Source organism: Vombatus ursinus, unplaced genomic scaffold, assembly GCF_900497805.2.
Source record: "Vombatus ursinus unplaced genomic scaffold, bare-nosed wombat genome assembly UNPS02014832.1, whole genome shotgun sequence".
NCBI lineage: Eukaryota > Metazoa > Chordata > Mammalia > Diprotodontia > Vombatidae > Vombatus > Vombatus ursinus.
The window spans coordinates 9,808,431-9,832,233 of NW_020954610.1; the positions used below are offsets into that span (position 1 = coordinate 9,808,431).

The following is a 23,803-nucleotide window of genomic DNA, read 5'->3' on the forward strand; positions in this document are numbered from 1 at the left end:
GAGGAGAAAGGAAAGAGACTTGAAATTTATTTACAGATGGAGGTAAGTCACAGAATTCAGTTGAAATGAGAAATGTGAGAGGGAGAGAAAGACTTACTGGCAGAACCTAACAAGCATCATATGATCAATACTACTCAGAACAAAATTATAATGACTAAATTATTTGGGATCATATATTCAAAGATAATAAAAATTCAATTCAAACACCTTTATAATTACCAGAAATCACTTAAAGGAAAAAAACAGTAAACGATCCCAAAAGGAAACATGTCCCCTTTACCTTCAGACTATTAAATTACTTGTGACGGACAATTAGTAGGAGAAATGTAATCCCTTAAAACTCAACATCACTAGAAATTCTGAATCTGTAGCAATTAAATTTCTTCTACTATATCAATGCCTCATTTTCTTACACTTTTTCTCAAATACCCAAATGGACCTGTTATTGATTTATAAATTGCCTCTAATGATGCAGGTCACAATCCATCCATACAGGATGATCTTAGGCAACTTATTTATGTATTCCCAAAAGTCTGGCACAGGAGGTCTACCCAGAATGCAAAAGGTTTTCTTTACTTCATTCCAGCATTACAAGGGTACCACTGGGCTACTCTAGCTGTCCATCTAATGTCTCTCATTTTTTCCACACTGATAACCCATTTCTTCTTTCTATCATACAATTACTTACTCCTTTTCTTCTAAGGGATCCTCATTGGTTATATGTAGGATCATGCTCACAACATATGCCTCCCACTGCGCTCAGTGTGATCCTCACTTTAGTTGTTTAGAGGTAAAAGTTCAGAACAGCATACACAGCTACAACGGTATCCTTTACTGTATCACTAAATCTCATAATATGCCATCTTGGTTGTTGTTTATTAGTTGTTATTCAGTCATGTCCAATTTTCATGACTCCATTTGGGGTTTTCTTGGTAAAGATACTGGATTAGTTTGCCATTTCCTTCTCCAGCTCATTTTACAGATAAGGAAACTGAAGCAAAAAGGGTTAAGTAATTTGCCCAAGGTCACTAGTAAGTGTCTGACAATGAATTTGAACTCAGATCTTCCTGACTCCAGGCCTGGTACTCTATCCACTGTACCACCTAGATGCCCAATATGTCACCACCTGTGATTTGTTTCAAACTTATTAGAGTACTAATAAAGGATACTATTCTCATTCCATTTAAAGTTACTGTAGACATTACAAAATATTTAGAGGTGTATCTGCAAAGACAAACCCAAGAACTATATGAACACAATTACAAAACACTTTTCACACAAACACAGTCAGGTCTAAACAACTGAAAAAATATCAGTTGCTCATAGACAGGCTGAGCTAATATAATAAAAATTATAATTCTACCTAAATTAAATTTACCTATTCAGTGCCATAGCAATCAAACTACCAAAAATTATTTTACATAGCCTGGAAAAATAATAACAAAATTCATCTGGAAGAACAAAAGGTCCAGAATATCAAGGAAATTAATGAAAAGAAATGCAAGGGAAGGTGGCCAAGCCACACCAAATCTAAAATTGTATTACAAAGCAACAATCATCAAAACTACTTGACATTGGCTAAGAAATATAGTGGTAGATCAGTAGAATAGATTAGGTACGCAAGACAGAGTAGTCAATGACTGTAGTAATCTACTGTTTGATAAACCCAAAGACTCCAGCTTCTGGGATAAGAACTCACTATTTGACAAAAACTGCTTGGAAAATTAGAAAATAGTATGGCATAAGCTAGGCATAGACCAACATGATACACTGCATACCAAGATAAAGTCAAAATGGGTACATGATTTAGATATAAAGGGGGATACTATAAGCAAATTAGGAGATCAAGGAATAATTTACCTATCAGATCCATGAAGAACGGAAGAATTTATGACCAAACAAGAGATAGAGAACATTATGAAATGCAAAATGGATAATTTTGATTTCATTAAATTGAAAAATTTTTGCATAAAGCCAATGCAACCAAGATTAGAAGGGCTGCAGAAAGCTGGGAAGCAATTTTTGCAGCCTGTATCTCTGATGAAAGCCTCATTTCTACAATACACAGAGAAGTGAGTCAAATTTATAAGAACATAAGTCATTCCCCAACTGATAAGTGGTCAAAGGATATGAACAGGCAGTTTTCTGATGAAGAAATTAAAGCTATCTATACCCATATGAAAAATGTTCTAAATCACTATTGATTAGAGAAACGAAAATCAAAACAACTCTGGGGTACCACATCACACGTATCAGATTGGCTAACATGATAAACCAGGAAAATGATAAATGTCAGAGATGTGGGAAAACTGGAACACTAATGCATTGTTGGTGGAGTTGTGAACTGATCCAACTATTCTGGAGAGCAATTTGGAACTATGCTCAAAGGGCTATCAAACTGTGCATACCCTTTGACCCAGCAATAGCACTTCTAGGTCTGTATCCCAAAAGGATCATAAAAATGGGAAAAGGACTCACATGTAAAAAAATATTTAGAGCAGTTCTTTTTGTGGTGGCCAAGATCTGGAAATTGAGGGGATGCCCATTAATTGGGGAATGGATGAACAAGTTGTGGTATATGAACGTAATGGAATACTATTGTTCCATAAGAAAAGATGAGCCAGCAGACTTCAGAAAAATCTGGAAAGACTTGTATGGACTGATGCCGAATGAAGTGAGCATAACCAAGAGAACGTTGTACACAGTAACAGCCACGTTGTGGGATGACTAACTTTGACAGACTTAGCCCTTTTCAGCAATACAAGGATCTAGACATCTCCAAAAGTCTCATGATAGAAAATGCTATCCACATCCAAAGAAAGAACTACGGAGTTTGAATGCAGATCAAAGCATACTATTTGCTCTTTTTTTTCTTCTGTTTTGTTTTGTTTCCTCTTTCTTGTGGTTCCTTCTATTGGTTCTAATTCTTCCTTACAACATGACTAATGTGAAAATATGCTAAATAGGAATGTATATGTATAACCTATATCAGACTGCATGCTGTCTTGGGAAGGGGGGGGAGAAAAATTTAAAATTCAAAAGCTTATGGAAATGATTGTTGATAAATCAAAATAAATCAATTTTAAAAAATAATTAATTTTGAAAAAGCATACTATTTGTTCTCTCTCTCTTTTTTTGTTTCTCCTCTCTCCTGGTTTTTCCCATTAGTTCTAATTCTTCTTTACAGACTAACGTGAAAATACGTTTAAAATTTATTTATTTATTTAATATTTATTTATTTATGCATATGTATAGCCTGTATCAGATCACATGCTGTCTTATAGCGAGGGGAGGAGAGGAAGGGGAAGGAAATTTGGAACTCAAAATCTTATAGAAGTGAATTTTGAAAAGTAAAAATAAATAAATTTAGAAAATAAAAATTAAAAAACAAGAAAAAAACAAAAAAAACCCAATTCTATTCTCCCACTTTATACTGGCACACAACAGTATGAGATAAAAGATAGTTTATAGAAAGAAAAAATTCTGATTTGGTTGTTATTGGTGCCTATTTAACATAGCAGAATAAAAAGAAGTAAATTTCAAGTTCATCCACCTACCTGCTCCAAATCAAGAGAGATCCATTTTCCATTATCCTCTTCTGATATTTTTATATTATATCTACTTTTGTTGTTTATTATATAAAAAGGAGTAAATGTCACAATTCTTGTAAGGTTAAAACTACTCAAGTCTATGGTCACACCAACCTAAAAAGAGTAAAATTAAACACATTTTATTATTTTTACAAGCTTATACAGTCTCTGAATAATAATCAACAAGTACTTCTTAAGCATTAATAAAACAACTGCATAATCACATAATTAACTCACTTGATACTCCATTGTCATGCCTTTACATTTAATAGCTCCATGACTACCTACAGTATCAATTGAAAACTGGTCTGATAACTCACTCTCAGTCACCATAAGCTGAACCTAAGGAAGAATAAAAAAATAAATACACTGCTGAATTCAGGAGATTAAAAAATTTCTTATACTTCATTAGTAGAAGTTGTGAAAAATATCAAATGTTATGTCATCAATTTCTCTATTTTCAAATGAACTTTAAATTTTAAAATTCTGAAATAATTTAATATTATTACTTTTCTAAAATGGCTATTTCTTAACAAGAATAAAAATCTGTCTAACAAAAAAAGTAACAGCAACACTTCATACTTACATAACGTTACAATTTACAAAGGTTGTTATATACTCACTTGATACTCATAACAGATTTGTGAAGTAGGTGCTATTATTATCATTTTGCAGGTAAGGACGCTATTTAATTCAGAATTCTGAAGGACAGCAAAATAGGTAAGTAAAATAAGTCTAAAATTACATACCTTGTTATTATTAAAAAAGTGTTTAGGCTGGAAAGAAAAGAGTACTGGCTTTTTATAATCAGGAGGATGCTTTCGATGAATCCCATCTGCTTTGTACTGTAGCATCCGACCAGTTTTATTCACCATCCAATAAGGGCTGTGAAATGCTACAATTGCCTGGCCAGTGGTATAAGTCAAGTGAACGGCAATAACTAATTCTGTCTTCTCTATCTCAGTGACACAAATGAAACTAATAAAATCAATGTCATGTTGATTAGATCTTATTTGATATTCACTTTTCCAATCGTGGTCAAGATAGTCAATTAACTTTAAATGCAGTCTTGTGTTATCTAACTCTGCAGTGTAAATCTGTGTTGAACAACCCTCTGTGAGAGTGAAAACTCTAAGTTCATTTCCCTGTAATAAAAAAAGAAAAAGTGTTACTTTTGAATAACATGAAAAAGTCTACTGATATTTAAGACTTTCCCCATGTTCAATGATAGTTAAAATTATGCTGTACATAAAAATAAATATAAATACAAATAATATTTTTGAAATCAGACACAATTATGATAAACTAAATCAGAAAATCTATCTTGATTAATCTATCTTGATCAGAAAATTTATGAGTAAGCAAAGCCTGTTTATATAAGTGTTTATAGAACACCCTATTATTATAGAGGGAATACAGAGGGATAGGAAGCAAAAGAAAAGTATTTATAGAGGTAAACCTGGCTAGAGTTAGGTGTGGGAGCCAGGTTGGTATGAATGACGTTGGTGGCAATTAAAATAGGTAGTTGCCTTCTACCACCAATGCTCCTAACTGCTATGCAAATAAAAGGGGGGGGGTGATATTAAAGATAGAGAAAAGGAAAGGTGAAATTGGGAAGTAGGAAAAATAGACTTAAGATGTACCTGCAGCTACAGGTTCAAAATAATGGCAAAACAATAAATAAATTTTTAAAAATGGTCTAATGCACTTAGTAAAATAACTAATAATATGGCATACAAGCCATTCTTCGCTTGGAAGAAAGTATCCTGACAAGAAAGAAGTAAAATTTTTCTCTATATACCAACTTTAGCAAGTAATGTCATATGGCGATATCACCCTCATATTGCCCTATGCCTAAAGGAACGCAGTTTCTGCCAGCTTTTAAAAACTATTTTAGAAAAAAGTTTTAGAATTCAAGTATTAATCTTACAATAAATTTTTCTTTCTTTTGCATTTAAGATTTTAGAAGGTTTCTTATATTTTAATTTTTTTCCTTTTTTTTTTTTAGTACTGGGGCCAAGATTTTTGTCATTTTTGTAAAATCTAATTTTGCAATTGTTAATTTTTTAATTTTGTGAATAGTAATTTCACTAGTATACGGAGATCCTAAGAAGAATTTTCATTACCAATGTGGAGTAGTATTTTCTTTGCAATATACAGTCTCAGAGAGATGCCTATCTGAAACCCTGAGAAATTGAGAGACCTACCTGGGATCCCCTAACCAATATGTGTCTTAATATGTAAGACTTAACCCAGGTCTTCCTGACTCTGAGGCCAGATCTCTAACCAATATCCTAAATGTTAATGTATTTAACAGTAATTTGCTTTATAGCCAACATTTTAAAAACACTTCTGTTCAACTAGGCCTGGCATATCAGTATTTCTTTATTTTAAACCACTCTGTATTGCTTTTCCATGATCCTATATATTCCTTTCTAACACTGAAATTTAAATCTGAATAGTATAATTAATTTTATCTTTCCTATCTTTATCAAGCTTCAATTACCAAACTGAAGATACAAAATACTTTTTAAATACTTTTTTTAAAAAAGTACCTCTAGATAATAAGCAATTTTGTAAGGAAGAAAATTGTGGAGAAGAACAGGAGGCCATAGATGAATTATGTATGGTAAATCCCATCCATCATCTGAATATGCTGACATTGATGTCAATTTGTCTTTTTCAGGTACAATATTAATGATAAATGCTTTCTTAGCACAGTGTAAAGCTTGACATCTCTTCTCTAGAAGGAGTCCCTCATGTTTTATAATTTCTTCAAAGTTGATTGCATCACATCGTTCATACTCTTCACCATCTGGTTTCAAAAAAAGGGCTGATCTACAGGAAAAAAAATCAACTTGTAATGACTTTGAAATGTTTCTTTAGAAGCAAGCCAATAGCTTTAGAATAACACAGCTACTTATTATATTGTGCTTTTTAAAACTTCTTATATAGTTATCCTATTAGGATATAGATTAAATCAGATTTCAATATATTAAAACACAACAATCAGAAAGGCTGCTCAAAAAATTTACATGCTTAATTACATAGTTCCTAAATACACTATAGAGACTACAATAATTTTGCATGAAGGATCACATGTTTTAATCATGTTTGGATAAATAAAGCAAAACAGCTCTTTTGTGACATGGCATACTTTCACTTTAAAATGGTGATTTTCCTAGACACAAGGCTCATGTTGTAATCCATTTTTCATCACAAAAAAGTTTCTGCTGAAGAACTTCGTCAATAGCTACTTGAAGTTTATAGAGACATACTATTTAGGTCACAAAACTTATTGAAAGCAAAGAATATGTGAGGAAGCCATCTAGGCCCATATTAAAAAAAAAAAGTATTTCAATGTAAAAAGTTATAAGCTTTTCAGTAGTACAAGTCCTTAAGCACTGGATGCTATACATGAAAAAATCAAAGCATCAGGAAAAACAATTATCAGATTTATAAATTAAGACTTTCACTTCTAGTGTGAGGGATAATTATATTTAAGTAAAACTCTATGTCTTTCTTACAAATATCAGCACATGAAAGTGTTAGGGAAATGTAATTCCTGGTGGGAAAAGCAATATGTGTTCACTAATCATTAATGGTTTTAATCAGGTCAGAGCATCTTACTTAACAAAAGGAGTCTTAATATTTCTGCAAAGTAAACACATGAATGTGAATGAGGATTTTGTAACAATTTCATTTAATTACTAAAATTAATTTGGATCTCCCTAAAGAAAATATCTCCTGTGAATTTTTCATTCTATACTTTCATATTAGTCCATTATATATTGTGGGGAATACTTTTTATGCTTACAACATTTCTTCCCTCCTCACCTATAGACATTCTTTGTACTAAAGAATAAAAATGAAGGGGAGGGAAGGAAGCAGCACAGTAAATCTAACCAACACATCAACCAAGTTTATCAGTACACAAAATGTTCCATATCACTAGTCTCCCACCTTTGTGCAATTTTCTTATATACCTTAGATATCACACCCTTGTCAAAACAGTTGATAAAAAGACTTTTCCCCCCCAATCAATAGCTTCCTTTATAATGGCATTAATTTTATTCATATAGAAGCCTTTTAATTTTATGTAATTGTAATCATCTATTTTATCTTTTTTAATGGCTTCTACTTTTTGATCAACTCTCTTCCAACCATATCTGGTTGTGTAACACACACACACACATACACAAATATATATGTATATATCTGTGTGTATGTATGTGTATGACATATACACACAGTATGTGTATGTGTATACATACATACGTGTGTGTGTGTGTGTGTGTATACATACATCTCCTCATACTACATGAGGCTAAACATGTATTTTGAACTTTTGTTGTTTATGGTGTGAAATGTTGATCTAAATCTAATTTCTGCCAAAATTGTTTCTAATTTTACCAGCAGTTTATATTAAGTTAGAGTTCTTTCCCAAGTAATTTCAGTAAAGAAATGCTGGATTATTGAATTCAATTTTTTTCTGATTCTTCCTTGTCAGTACTTCAAGGACATATTTTTCAATTTTTTAAATAAGTACATTATAGTTCTCTGATTACTTTTTTATACAGTAATTTGAGGTTTGCAAGTGTTATTCTTCCTTCAATTCTAATTTTTTTTTCTTTTAATTCTCTTGAGATTCATAACTTTCTCTTCTACCAGATTAAATTTTGTTATTTTGTTTAGTTCTATAATATGTCTCTTTGATAGTTCCATTAATACATAGTAAAACTGTAAATTAATTTAGGCAGTAGATTCATTTTTATTATATTAATGCAGCCCAATCATGAGCAACAAATATCTCCAGAAATCACTGGTCATTCTTAAGTTCCTTAGCATTTTATAATTATATTCACATTTCTTGTATGTGACTTAGAATACTGACTCCTATTTATTTTGTGAATTTTGGTTATTTTGAAAGAGGCTTCCCTAATAATATTAAGTGCACCACCACCCTCCAAGTTATAAAAGTTCATAAACTAAAGTCAAGACACATCAATTCCTGTAATTCAGGGAAATGCTAGGTCTATCTATACCTTTCCCATAAAACAAGATGCTCAAGAATGAAAATCTTGAAGACATTATTTCTTGTTACAGCATACTTCCACCCTTATTTAATGAGTTTAAGTTCTATCTGGGGGAATATTTAAATTTCTATGGTAAATACACTGTACTAATAATAAAAGTACTCAATAATCAAAGATGAACATAATTTAAAATCTGATATATACTGTAATTAAATGACTCTTAGCAGTCTAAACATTAAGAATTAAATGGCATTATGAGTGTGTATCTCTCTTTACATAATGGACATATTTCTAAAATATTACTTATGAATTAAATTTCTATAAATCAAAATTATGTTGTATTATGGGAATTTTTAAAGAATCTATGTATAAATCCTTTCAGGAGTGGAAATACTGCATCACTGTACATAAAAATTTAGACATTTATATTTGTGGTTTTAACTTGAGACAGGGGTATGTGTGTGTGTGTGTCTGTGTGTGTGTGTGTGTGTGTGTGTGTATACTGATACAAACAGGCCTAGTCTAGTTTTGTAATTTCTTCATGGTCATACACATGAAATACTAAAAGAGACTTTAAAAAACTAAACAGGTTACAAATTTCTTTTATTCACCGATAAGATGCCAATGGTACGTTGAACTCATTTTCTGGTAAAGCAGTTCCCAACAATGTGTCACCTTCATAAATATTCAATGGAATTAAGAAATGATTTCGCATCTACAAAATCAAAATAATTAAAAACAAATACTAATAAGTCACTTTGAAAATAATAGGCACAAAAACATTATTATTTTCACACAAAAGGATAGAAACAGAAAAAAGTAAGCTGATTTCTCTAAAGTTATACTCCAAGTTATCGGAGGAGGTTGGACCTTTGCTAGTTACAGGCATTGATAAAATTGTAAAAATACAGGAAATACTTCCATAATTAGGCATAAAATTAACATAGGAAATTATTGCCTGATTAGTGATCAAATCAGTGGTCTAGTGACCATCTAAATCTTAATAAATTCAAAAGTTCTTAAAGCAAGTAAAATCTTCAAAAAATATTTTTCACTATTAATGTTCTACCACAGAGGTATCAAATCCCACCACCTTGTAGCTTACAAAACTCTCCAGTGCAGGCTGAACCAGATTAAAATGTAATTAAAATGCTTAATAGATTAAAGAAAAATACAATAGGGAATAATATTAATTTGTGGTTTTCTAAGTCAACATGCAGCCCACAAGGATCTGTTTCTATTTGATGCCACTGTTCCACCCTCATATATTACATCCTACTTTGTTAATTGTGGCTTGACATATATGACTAATCTTGACCTCCTGACTCTGGCGTTTTAGGGAGAATATAGATATTGCCTTTACCAGGAAGCTGAGGTACAAACCACGAAAACAGCACAACCATAACTTAGTAGGTTGCTTGGGACAATATACATTTCGGCAAGAAATCAATAAGCAATTTGGCATAGAGGAAATACTGGGCGGGAGGAACAGGCAGAAAAGGGAGAGAAGAAAGAATTAATTCCTTGGGGCTATACATAAATTTAAAAAGTGTGCTTTGGAGACTAACAACACCTGCTCTATAAACTCAATTATCCAATATACATATATGCTAACAAAAGGCAGGTGCACGTCAAATTCAAAATGAGATATTTGAAAATAATTTTTATTTTGCTTAAGGTACTATATGATTGAGTCAGTAAAAATATTTTGTTAATCATATGTCAAATATTCTAATATAAAAATTGAATTTTATACCCTAAGCACATACAATTGACAATCTAAAACATGTTCAGAGAAAAACGTTAATTTGGAAATAAAAAGCCACTGTCAATAGTCCAAAAAGAAGATAATATATATGTGAATAACTGGGAATAGACTTTTTTTGTAAAGTATTCTAATTTAAAGCATACTTTACTTGTCAAGTATTCTAATTTTGCAAATTTAGAGCAACTGAGAGGCACAGTCAGCATTGAATTATCCTACTATGAATATAAATTATAAATATATTATCTAGAAACTTATGAAACAAGCTATTCCATACAGTAGAATGAAAACTTTCAAAAGCAGTAAAGTGACCTTTAAAAAAACTTTTTCTAAAGGTGAGTACCAGGATATAATACATTATGTTCATAAAATACAGTTCTGAAAAACATTTTCCAAGAAATTCATATGTGAATATAAATATAGTATGCTTCTTTTTAAAGTCAAATCACAAAATACCTGCACTGGAGATCGGACTGTAACCTTCTTACTTCCTTCAACTGTATCAATTTGACAAACAATAGATCTTTCAACACCAGACTCTCTGTGTCTAACAGTGTATAGACGTCGACCCACTTTTGTTAAAGGAATCTTATCAGCAGTAGAATGGTTTTCAGGTGCTAAATTAAAAGAAAAATATATTTCACAAATGAGAGACCCAATAGTTTCACTAATATATTTCGGTGGAATTATTAATCCCAATTTTTATTATGTCAATAACTAAGATATAAGTATATTCATCATTGAAATTATAGATCACCATTAAAATATGGAAATAAAATGACAATAATATCTTTGAGAAGAGATATTTCAACTAATAAATATTGTAAGGAGTATCCCAGAGCACTGGAATCGCAATTAATGTAATTAACAAGATGTTTTATGCCCTGATACCATCATCAGTTGAGAATTTTTTTTTTAATTGAACTAAAAAAACAGTCAAAAGCATAAATTGGTTACAGAACCAATCAAAAGTATAAACGAGGTATGAACAAGACTTTAATTTAGAAGTAATAAGTGTGTCAAAGCCATTATATAAGTCAGATGATGCTACACAACAAATATAACTAGACACCTTGGTCTATGTATATCAGAAAAGAGATTCAAGTAGAAAGCAGTTAAGCTTTGGAAGCACCTTGAGGAAGCAAAAACCGTTGTGCCTCTAACAAACAGCAGTAAGGCAAGGTGAGGGAATGCATTAGAAGGGAATCTTGACCTCCTACTGACCATATCATAGATAAGAAAAGCTTAACAAACAAACCCTTTTACTCCCCCTACTCCAACTCAGTAATACAGCTCAACTGCCCTTCTCTCTGTTCCTCATATAAAATACTCCATCTCCAATCTCAGTGACTTTGTTTGTATTAGCTATTCTTAACATCAGAATGTACTCCTTCCTCAACTTTGCCTTATAGAATCTCTTTATGAAAGATTCACCTTAAGAATCACCTTCTATGTGATGCCTTTGATTTCCTCAGCTGCTGGTACCGCTCTTCCCAAAATATTCTGTATTTAACTAACTAATATTTATCTTTCTTGTCTTTATATGTATACATGTTTTATACGTCTTATTGTCTCCTCTATTGAAATGAAATCTCCTAGTGAGTAATGGAATGTTTCATTTATTAAACTTGCATTTCCTGTGCCTAATACAACACTTGGTACACAGTGAGCTCTTAAATGAACATCTATTGACAGATTAAGTTGAGATGTAATATGGTATAATGTATGGAAAGTGGTCTCAGAACCAAGAAAATGTGGTTTAAAATCCCACCTCTGGAACATATTAGTTATGTGATCCTAAGCAAGTCACTTGTACTCTTCAGTGCTCTAGGAAATTCTCTTAAGAATATAAGTCGCAGAGAAGGTGCCAATCTGAATTAATAAAGGGAATTTCCTCATTCAAGAGTTTCCTATCTATGCTAGTTCCTAGCCTGACAGACAAAATTGATAAAGCCATAACTACAATCTTATGAAGGTTTCACATTACAAAAAACTGGGCTAGGTAACACACTGGATGACAGTCAGAATACAAAAAAAAAAACAAAAAACAAAAAACCTCAACGTAAGAGAATATTAAGTCAGATATAATAAGATGAAGTTTAAAAGCCCTACCACTGTGGGAATTTGTTTCACTTGATGATACAGATTTGTAACAGGAGTTTGTGTGGGGGCGGTGAGGGAGAGAGAGAGAAGGCAGCTTTTCATTTGAAAAAATTTATCTTAAAGTTTAATTGCTGATAGTGAATGATGAAATTAATGGTCTAATAAAAAATGTAAAACTTTACACTTACATTCAAAAATAAACTTCACAAGTCAAAGATGATGAAGGTATGATTTTAAAGTCATTCATGTGAAAAGTCTGGGCATGTTAGTGAACTGCAAATCATATGGGTCAACTGTGAGATACTGCAGCAAATAAAAGGTTAATGTAATTATGTGCTTTTATAGTAAGAGTGGGATACGTTTCATTGAATATAACTTGTCCTGGCTAAAACACATCTGGAATGTTGTAGTATCTTATTAGTATCACATTACTAGAAAAACATCCCGGATGACCACAGAGTCAAGAAGATGCCACATGAAACTGCGGGTGTTTAGTCTGGAGAAGAGAAGACTTAGGAGATTATGATACTTGTCTTCAGGTATTTTAAGGTCTGCTACATGGGAGAGGAATGTCACACTTGATGTCAAAAGGCTTAGAAGCAATGGACAGAAGTTGAAAAGGTAGATTCAGATATAAGGAAAACATGTACAGGGAAAACTTCCTAAAAATTATAGCAACTGAAAAATGGAATGGGCCTCCTCAGGATGTAATGAGTCTATCCTCCCTAGTGATCTTTTAAAAACAATAAGAAAAGAAAAAGAAACATAAACTTAAATACTAAAAGTTAAACACAAAATAAGGAAAGGAAAAAAGGGGGGCAGCTACATGGCGTAGTTGATAGAGCACTGGCCCTGGATTCAGGAAGACCTGAGTTCAAATCTGGCCTCAGACACTTGGCACTTACAAGCTACGTGACCCTGAGCAAGTCACTTAACCCCACTGCCTTGCCAAAAAAAAAAAAAGAAAAAAAAAAGAAAGAAAAAAAGCATTGCTATGGACACAGTAGAACATAAGAGAGGATTCAAAGGGTACAGCAATAAATTTGCATTTCAAGAAGCTTATAATACTAAACTGTATTCCAAACTGTCCATCTTTTGTTTGCTTCCTTTTGTTTTTCTTCTGTTCTCTGTTGTGCACTTTTTACTTTGTTCTGTTTTCCTCCCTTCTCCCCCCACCTTAAGAAGGCGACATCATACGTACACATACATATATATATACACACACACACACACACATTTACACACAAACATATATACACATACATACATATATTCAGATATCTATAAAGATACTCATATGTAGACATTTACATTCATATGCATCTATTTAAGACCATACTATACTTGTTTGTCATCTGTTTCTCGGAGGGTGGATAAAATCTTCCTTCATAAGTCCAAATCTTTTCATATTTTTCTAAGTCCACCAACTCATGGTTTCCTACATCACAGTGATATTCCAACCTTACACTGTCTACCTAGTGATACTGAACAAAAAACTGGATGGCCACTTTCTTTGAGTTTTATGCATGGAATTTCTGTTAATGTACTGTTTGAATTCCATGGGTTATGCTGCGCTTTTGAACTCTGAAATTTTGGGAATAGCATCTTGAAATAAAAGAGTTAATACATTATAGCCAAACTCTATTGCAGAGTTCTGAAACCATTCTGTAATGTCATTCAGTACCAATTTATCACACTATTCTTATCAAACTAATTGCCCAACATGATGTGCTGGAAAAAATTAACATTAAGTAGATTATATGTGAATACAAGTTAAAACATGTATGCTACATATCATTACAGTAAATCTATTTTAAAAAAATACTTTTTAAAATGTGAAACTTACTGAGTAGAATGAAAAAAAGTTTGCTGCTTAGGCTGGTCATTGCACTAAACTGATCACCGTCATTACTTCTGACATAATCCATACTTAAACTCTGTTCATTTTTTAATTCAAATGTTTTTGTGACAGGAACATTAAGAACACGAAAGGAATCACTCATTGACACAGAGATGGTAATTCCAAGTGAATTGAAAATCATAAATGGTGCTTGATCCTTTGTGAAGAAATCTGAAGTTTGAACAGCAGCTTCTGCAAATGCCTAATAAGCAAAACACATTTTAAACCAAATGTATAAGAATAGAACATAGAAGTACTATAAATGATGAGGAAAATTTTGTTATTCTTGCTTTTGTTCAGTTGTTTCAGTCATGTCCAACTCTTCATGACCCCATTTGGGGTTTTCTTGGCAAAGATACCAGAGTGATTTGTCATTTCCTTCCCCGGCTCATTTTACAGATGAAGAAATGGAGGCAAATGAGGTTAAATGACTTGCCCAGGATCACAGAGCTAGTAAGTGCATGAGGATGGATTTAAACTCAGAAAAATGAATTTCTGACTTCAGGCCTGACACTCCATCCATTGCACCACCTAGCTGCCCCAATAAGGAAAACAGAAAACTGTAACAAAAATCTTACCTAATCAAAAAATCTACTTCTTAGAGAAGATTAGGAACAGGTCAGTTAAAAGGGGGACCCTGCTATTTAAACTGAAATTAATTTCTTACCTTTCCTAAATTATTCAGCATTACAAGGCCACATTTAGATAATGTAATGTTCAATTGGTCTTTTGAATAGAAACTGATTACTGTTTTGTACTCTGGCACTTTGTAGTTTTCTTCCTCAGTGTCTGATTCAACCAAGGCCTTCCGTGCTTTCTTTTTAATCTAAAATGTTACAAACAAACTTGTTTTAGATAAAAATAAGATTAGAAACCAAAATAATTACATTCCATTAAAAGCACAAATCTAATTTTTAATATTAAAAGTTATAATCCTAATTATGCCATTATGTATTACGGAATTAGGGACACCAATGAGACCTCACCCTTACAAAAGAAAAATACAAAAGCGAAAACCTGAGCTACTCTTAAGCATTAAATGAAAATGGATCCAAGAGAACAGCTGCAAACAAGACCATCAAGAGTCTCCTCCAGCCATGGCCTAAAAACATCTAAATTTAAATTCCTTCCCTGCTCTTCCCAGGTCCATTTTTAAAATATCAGTCTAATCTCAAAGTGAGAGATAAGGGGAAGTTTGGTGGAAACTTCCTCCAGTTTTAAAAACATCAACCCCATTCCCCCATATCAAGGTGAGTGAGCAGGCTAACTTGCTTTTATTGGTCTAAGGAGCTGCCCCAGTTTTAGGGGAAGGTGCATCCTTGGAACCCTTCCATTATTTCCCCTTCCCTTCCCCCTCACTGCTCTCCTGGGTGTCTCAAGTTTGCATGGTCTTCCCTTCAATGTGACAAATGAGAGGACCTGTTGTTTTCAGCTCTGACTGGTTCTTCTAATCATTCCATGAATCCTGTTTAATTCCAACAACACATTCTGACAGGAGAAATGGAGGATAAACTCTGCTCCTGCTCTGCAAAACTATGAGAGCTGTCCAAGCTAAGAAGAAAAAGAAAAGGAACATCTCCAAAACACTTCCCACAAATGAAAAAATGCCAGCAGGTTACAAAACTCACACATCTATAAACCAGTTAATTTTATCATTTGAATGGAAATGAGTAGAGTAATTTTAAGTTCCTAAAAAAAGAGAAGGAAAATCTTGACCTATTAAAGGTTGCTTTACAGTGTAATATTTTCTATTGATGAGGTCTAGATTCTCGGGGTTCTGGGACCCTGAAATTACAACACATCAGGCCCTGCCCAAATGAATTCAACCCAAATCTTTCAGCCACAGACAAAGTTTTATTAGGGATGGGCCACACAGGCTAGACTCTTAAGGAATCTGAATATTAGTGACACCTGTAAAGACAAAAGGGTATGAGGAAATATCAGCATTTAAATGGGGGCCAGGTGGATCTCATATACACCTAAGTAATTTTAGGTGACCAGAGGAGGGGCTGGGAAGAGGATCGGGGTGACTGAAGGTCACTGGACCTAGAGTGTATGGATAGGGTCACCCAGGGAATAGACAATGAAGGGCTAGGTTTTTATTGGGGTAACAAAAAACTAGAAGTAAGAGGTTGATAAGATTAAAGGTGGGATCAAACTATACTTCTATATTAGGATTTCAAAGACTAGGCTTCTGAGAGATAGGGAGAGATCAGAATAAGAGATAGGGAAAGGAAGTTAGAGTGGGGTATTGCCTCAAGCAACCCTTTGAGACCAGAATGAGGTCAAAGAAAGTTTAAGGATTTTCTGGGGCCAGTACACAAATGGGACCCAAATTCTTTTTTGGGGCAAGGGGCAAAGGTCTCAGCTTGGGCCCATACCCCATCACTATCATTTTACAGAAGTTATGCCCATTTGAGGACAGGTGATCAAACTCTATAAGCTACTATAGGACTTTTAAGCTCCGAAACAGCAGGAACTAGTATTCCTGCCAAAGAAGCATGTGTATCAGAGCATTGGCCTGGAAGGTGAAAAGCCTAAGATCAATTCCTAACCCTACCACTTACTTACTGCATATCTTTTTTTTTTATTATTTTCAGTTTTTAACATTCACTTTTATAAGACTTTGAGTTCTAAATTTTCTCCCCCTCCCTCTATTCTCCCCTCCCCAAGACTACATGCAATCTGATATACACTCTACATGTACAATTATATTAAACTATTTCCAAATTAGTCATATTATGAAAGAAAAATCAGAACAAAAGGGAAAAACCATGAGAAAGAAAAAAACACACAAAAAAGAAAAGAGCATGTTTTGATCTGCATTCAGACTCCACTGGGAGTTCTCTCTCTGGGTGTAGAGAGCATTTTTCATGATGAGTCTTTTGGAATTGTCCTGGATCACTGCATTGTTGTGAAGAGCTAAGTCTATCATAGTTGATTATTGCATAATGTTGCTGTTACTGTGTACAATGTTCTCCTTGTTCTGCTTACTTCACTCAGCATCAGTTCATGTAAGCTTTTCCAGGTTTTTCTGAAACACACTTAATATGCCTGCTCATCTTTTCTTAGTATTTCATTACATTCAGACACCACCACTTCTTTACCTATTCCCCAATTAATGGGCATCTCCTCAAATTCCAATTCTTGGCCACCACAAAAAGAGCTGCTATAAATATTTTTGTACATGTGGGACCTTTTCCCTTTTTAATGATCTCTTCAGGACACAGGCCTAGTAGTGGTACTGCTAGATCAAAGGGTATGCACAGTTTGATAGCCCAATGGCATAGTTTCAAATTGTTTTCCAGAATGGTGGGATCAGTTCATTACTCCACCAACAATGCATAGTGTTCCAATTTTCCCACATATTCTTCAATATTTATAATTTTCCTGTTTTGTCATGTTAGCCAATCTGACAGGTGTGATGTGGTACCTCAGAGTTGTTTTGATTTGCATTTCTCTAATCAAACCCTAATCAATAGTGATTTAGAGCATTTTTTTCATATGACTATAGATAGCTCTAATTTCTTCATCTGAAAATTGCCTGTTCATATCCTTTGTCCATTTATCAATTAGGGAATGATTCGTACTCTTTTAATTTGACTCAGTCTTCTACATATTTTAGAAATTAGGCCTTTATCAGAGACAAAACTGTTTCCCAGCTTTCTGTTTCCCTTCTAATCTAAGTTATATTGCTTTTGTTTGTACAAAAACTTTTCAATTTAATATAATCAAAATTATCCATTTTGCATTTCATAATATTCTCTCTTCTTTTGTCATAATTCTTTCATTCTCCATAGCTCTGATGGTCAACTATATCTTAACTTTTCTAAAATTCTATTCGCCTCTTTAACTTCTTTCTTATTTTGGGGGTAGATTTATCTAGTTCTGAGAGGGGCAGGTTAAGGTCCCCCACTAGTATAGTTTTGCTATCTATTTCTTCCAGTAACTCCCTTAATTTCTCCTCTAAGAATTAGGATGCGATGCCACTTGGTGTATATATGTTTAGTAATGATATTATTTAATTGTCTATGGTATCTTTTAGCAGGATGTAGTTTCCCTTCTATATACCTTTTAATTAGATCTATTGTTGCTTTTGCTTTGTCTGAGATGAGGATTGCGATCCCTGCTTTCTTTTTTACTTCAGTTCAAGCATAATATATTCTGTCCCAGCCTTTTACCTTTTCTATGTGTATCTCTCTGTTTCAAAGTGTCTCTTGTAAAAAACATATTGTAGGATTAGGGTTTTTAATCCACTCTAGTATCCACTTGTATGTTATGGGAGAGTTCATCCCATTCACATTCACAGTTATGATTAGTGTGTCTTTCTCTCCATCCTATTTTGCCCGGTTATGCTTTCCTCTTCTTTCTCCCTTTCCTTCTTCAGCAGAGTTTTGCTTTCGACCACTGCCTCCTTCATTGTGCCCTCCCTCTTCTTTCTCCTACTATTTCTTCCCTCCTCCTATCCTCCTCCATCCCTTTTCTTTCCCCTTTCCCCTCCTACTTCCTCTAGGGTAAGAAAGATTTCTATACCCAACTGAGTGTTTATGTTATTCCCTCTCTGAGCTAAATCCGATGAGAGTAAGGTTCAAACATTGCTCACCTCCTCCCTTTTTTCCCCTCTACTGTGATAGGTCTTTGTGCCTCTTCATGTGATATAATTTACCCATTCCTGCCTTCTCTTTTCCTCTTCTCCCAGTATAATCCTTATTCCCCCCCCTTCCCCTCAATTTTTTTTGTCTTCACATCAAAGTCAACTTACACCCACACCCTCTGTCTATGTATACCCCTTCTAAATGACATAATAAAGAAACAGTTCTCAAGAATTACATATATCATGTACCCACGTATGGATGTAAACAGTTTAACCTTATTGAATAACATGTTTTTTCTTCAGAACTGTATTGTTACTACACCATGTTAAAGGGGTATACATAAAGGGGCTGGGTATAAATTGACTTTGATGTAATGATGAAAAAAATCTAATGAAATGGGTTAAATGGATCCAAGTAAGTGGATTAATCTGATCCAAGAAAATATACTGAGAGAAAAGGAAAGGAGGAGGCAGACAAGGGTAAATTAAATCACAGGAAAAGGCACAAAAACCTATTACAACAGAGGGAAAGAAGGGAGGGAGATGAGCATTTTTTGAACCTTACTCTCATCAGATTTGGCTCAAGAAGTGAATAACATAATCAGTTAGGTACGGAAATCTACCATGACCCATATGCAGTAGGAGGGAAAAGGGGAAAGAAAAGGGAGGGGACTAATAGAAGGGAGGTGGGACTAAGGGTGGTGGTAGTCAAAAGCAAAACATTAGTGAGGAGGGAAAAGGAAAGAGGAGAAAGAAAAGCATAAACAGGGGGGAAAAGGATGGAGAGAAAGACACAGATAGTGATCATAATTGTGAATGTGATATATGAATGTAATGGAATACTATTGTGCTGTAAGAAATGATGAACAGGCAGACTTCAGATTAACCTGGAAAGACTTGTATGGTTTGATGCTGAGTGAAGTGAGCAGAACCAGGAGAACATTGTACACAGTAACAGCCACACTGAGTGATAACTAACTTTGATAGACTTAGCCCTTTTCGGCAATGCAAGGATCTAAGACATCTTCAAAAGTCTCATGATGGAAAATGCTATCCACATCCAAATAAAGAATTATGGAGTTTGAATGCAGATTGAAGCATATTATTTGCTATTTTTTTTCTTCTGTTGTGTTTTGTTTCCTCTTTCTGATGGTTCCTCCTATTGGTTCTAATTCTGCCTTACAACATCACTAATGTGAAAATATGTTTAATAGGAATGTATACGTAAAGCCGATATCAGACTGCATGCCATCTTGGGGAAGGAGGGAGAGAGAAATTTAAAACTCAAAAGCTTATGGAAGTGATTGTTGATAAATCAAAATAAATAAAAAAAATTTTTTTAAAAATTAATAACTTTTTTTTTCTATTTCCTGTTTACTTTTTTGTTTCTTTTCAGTCTTGTTTTTGAAGATTGAATTTTCTGTTGGGCTCTTGTTTTTTCATTAGGAATGACTGAAAGTCCCCTATTTCATTGAATGTCCACCTTTCTTCCAGAAAGATTATGCTCAATTTTGCTCAGTTGTTGATTCTTGGTTGTAATCCAAGCTTCTTTGACTTCCAGAATATCATTCTCCAAGCCTTCCGATCCTTCAACTGCGAAAATGTTAACTGTGGTTCCACAATATTAAAACTGTTTCTTTCTGGCTGCCTGCAGTATTTTCTCCTTCACCTGATATTTCTGGAATGAATCTGGCTACAAAATTTCTCGGAGTTTTCATTTTGGGATCTCCTTCAGGAGCTGATCAATGGATTCTTTCAATGACTATTTTATCCTCTGGTTCTAGGCCCTCAAGGCAGTTTTCCTTGATAATTTCTTGAAAGATACTGGCCAGGCTCTTTTTTTTTTATCATGGCTTTTATGTAGACCATTAACTCTTAAATTATCTCTCCTGGGTCTATTTTCCAGGTCTGCTGTTTTTCTAACAAGATATTTTACATTGTTTTCTATTTTTTTATCCTTTTGATTTTGTTTGACTGATTCTTGATGTCTCATAGAGTCATCAGTTTCCACTTGCCCAATTCTCATTTTTTAGAAATTTTTTTCTTCAGTTAGTACCTCCTTTTCCACTTGGCCACTTACACTTCTTAAGGAATTCTTCTCTTCAGTGGATTTTTGTACCTTTTTCCATTTGGCCAATTCTTCTTTCTAAGGAGTTCTCTTCAGCGATTTTTTTTTTAACATTTCTCCAATTGTATTTTTTAAGGAATTGTTTACTTTGATTTTTGTCCTTTCTTTTCCAGGACTTTTCCTGGAAATTTCTTCTCTCTCATTTCTTTTCCCAATTTTTCTTCCACCTCTTTTATTTGACTTTTAAAATCCTTCCTGAGCTCTTCCAAAAAGACTTTTTGGGCTTAAGACCAATTCATATTCCCCTTTGGGGTTTCGGATGTGGGTATACTGACAATGTTGTCCTCTTCTGAGTTTGGGTTCTGATCTTCTCTGTCACAATAGTAATTTTCTATGGTCAATGTTCATTTTTGCTTCTTTTTTCTTTTCTTATCCAAATTTATTTTAATGGGAAAAATTAACAGCAGAACATGAGCCCAATTATTTTAACTAAGAATATTACTGGAACATACATGATATTTCAAGGAGGGAATATTTCAGCCTTACCTAGAAAGAACAAATTGTGCACTCAAATACATAGTATTAATATAGTCACATACATATACACCCCTAGTATAAAGTTTCAAATTAGAACATATACACGAATCTCTGTCAATTCCAACTTTACAGTTTGTTATTTAGTTCCCTCTCTCCCTCAATCAAAATAGATGTCTACATTTATTGGATTCAGATAATCTGATTAAGTAAGAATAACAATCAGGTTTAATCCCAGGAGACATTTAGACTACAATCTATCTCTAACTGCTATAACTCGGGGGAGGGGGGTAGTTTGGTGGTACAAGTGTTCCTTTCTGATCTAGATAAAGGAGGAAGGAACTAGTGCTTTTCAAAATATTAACAAATAAATTTTTGGTACCATACAAACTTCTGGCACCCTTTTCTCTCCCAGAAATCCAAAGAGATGTTTTTGGACAAGAGGGGAGCTTCCCAAAATTCTGCTGAAGGAAGTAAGTATAGGCTCCTGACAGTGTAGAGTTTCTTTTGAGACTGTCAATCTAAGATGGAAGATGTTGAGGGGTCCTATCATCATCTAATCCATGAACAATTGGTTAAGTATAAAAATTAACTTCCAAAAATACTTAGGCATAATTTGAGAGTAAAATTTTAGTTTCCCTTTTTATAGTACTTATATGTTCAGATAACTTTTTAAAAAAAGACAAAAAGCTTATCAAACCTTAGTTGGAATTCTATCTGATTTTCTAGTGACACAATTTGTAGGAAAATGGTTATTTTGGAGGAACCTTATTTTCACATCTAACTTGAATTAGACTGTAGCATGAAGACATTTAACACAACTACTCTAATTTAAATGCAGCACTTAATTTTTTAAAAATTTCATCATCAGTTATTCAAGTAAACCAAAACCTATCCCGAGAATTTTATTGGATTTTACATTCATTACGTTAATAGTCCAAGGCAGGGTCTCTTCTTCCCAGCTGAAATATATACATCCTTTTCTCAAAATTTATAGTAGAAAACTAACTGGTTTAGAGGGATGGATCTTTCTCAGCATAATTTCAGAATGTTTCAATGAACTTTACTCCAGTAATGTACACATGGCAGTAAACTATGAAGAATGGTATTACAACCATATAAATAAATACAAAGTCAAAGCTCCTACATCCAAAGCCTCCCAGAAAAATATGAATCAGTCCCAAGCCTTGGAAGAGCTCAAAAAGGATTTTGAGAAGCAAGTAAGAGAAGTAGAGGAAAAATTGGGAAAAGAAATGAGAGTGATGCAAGAAAATCACGAAAAACAAGTCAACAGCTTGCTAAAGGAGACCCCCAAAAAAACTTAAGAAAATAACACCTTAAAAAATAGCTTAACCCAAATGACAAAAGAGATCCAAAAAGCCAATGAGGAGAAGAATGCCCTAAAAAGCAAAATTAGCCAAATGGAAAAGGAAGTCCAAAAGATTACTGAAGAAAATACTTCTTTAAAAATTAGAATAGAGACATAGGAAGCTAGTGACTTTATGAGAAATCAAGATACTGTAAAACAAAACCTGAAGAATGAAAAATAGAAAACAATGTGAAATATCTCATTGGAAAAACAACTGACCTGGAAAATAGGTCCAGGAGAGATAACTTAAAAATCATTGGACTATCTGAAAGCCATGATCAAAAAAAGAGCCTAGGCATCATCTTTCAAGAAATTATCAAGGAAAACTGCCCTGATATTTTAGAACCACAGGGCAAAATAGAAATTGAAAGAATCCACTGATCTCCTCCTGAAAGAGATCCCCAAAGGAAAACTCCTAGGAATACTGTAGCCAAATTCCAGAGTTCCCAGGTCAAGGAGAAAATATTGCAAGCAGCCAGAAAGAAAATTCAAGTATGGTGGAAACACAATCAGGATAATGCAAGATTTAGCAGCTTCTACATTAAGGGACCACAGGGCATGGAATATAATATTCTGGAGGACAAAGGAGACAGGATTACAAACAAGAATCACCTATCCAGCAAAACTGAGTATAATCCTTCAGGGTAAAAAATGGTCACTCAGTGAAATAGAGCACTTTCAAGCATTCTTGATGAAAAGACCAGAGCTGAATAGAAAATTTGACTTTCCAATACAAGACTCAAGTGGAACATGAAGAGGTAAACAGGAAAGAGAAATCATAAGAGACTTATTTAGGTTGAACTGTTTACATTCCTGCATGGAAAGATGATATTTGTAACTCATG

The 23,803-nt window shown here is 33.7% G+C and overlaps 1 protein-coding gene across 3 annotated transcripts in view; it reads right to left on the reverse strand.

The window, feature by feature from the left end:
* LOC114025634 (vacuolar protein sorting-associated protein 13A-like) overlaps positions 1-23,803 on the reverse strand; it is a 282,189-nt gene that overhangs the window by 93,641 nt on the left and 164,745 nt on the right. For all 3 annotated transcript variants that reach the window (XM_027839101.1, XM_027839103.1, XM_027839102.1), the window contains exons 43-50: positions 15,062-15,220; positions 14,341-14,596; positions 10,848-11,008; positions 9,238-9,341; positions 6,146-6,428; positions 4,340-4,735; positions 3,828-3,932; positions 3,558-3,704 (exon numbers count right to left, since the gene is read on the reverse strand). In XM_027839101.1, the coding sequence (XP_027694902.1) occupies positions 3,558-3,704; positions 3,828-3,932; positions 4,340-4,735; positions 6,146-6,428; positions 9,238-9,341; positions 10,848-11,008; positions 14,341-14,596; positions 15,062-15,220 (1,611 nt within the window). The remainder of the gene's footprint in view (positions 1-3,557; positions 3,705-3,827; positions 3,933-4,339; positions 4,736-6,145; positions 6,429-9,237; positions 9,342-10,847; positions 11,009-14,340; positions 14,597-15,061; positions 15,221-23,803) is intronic.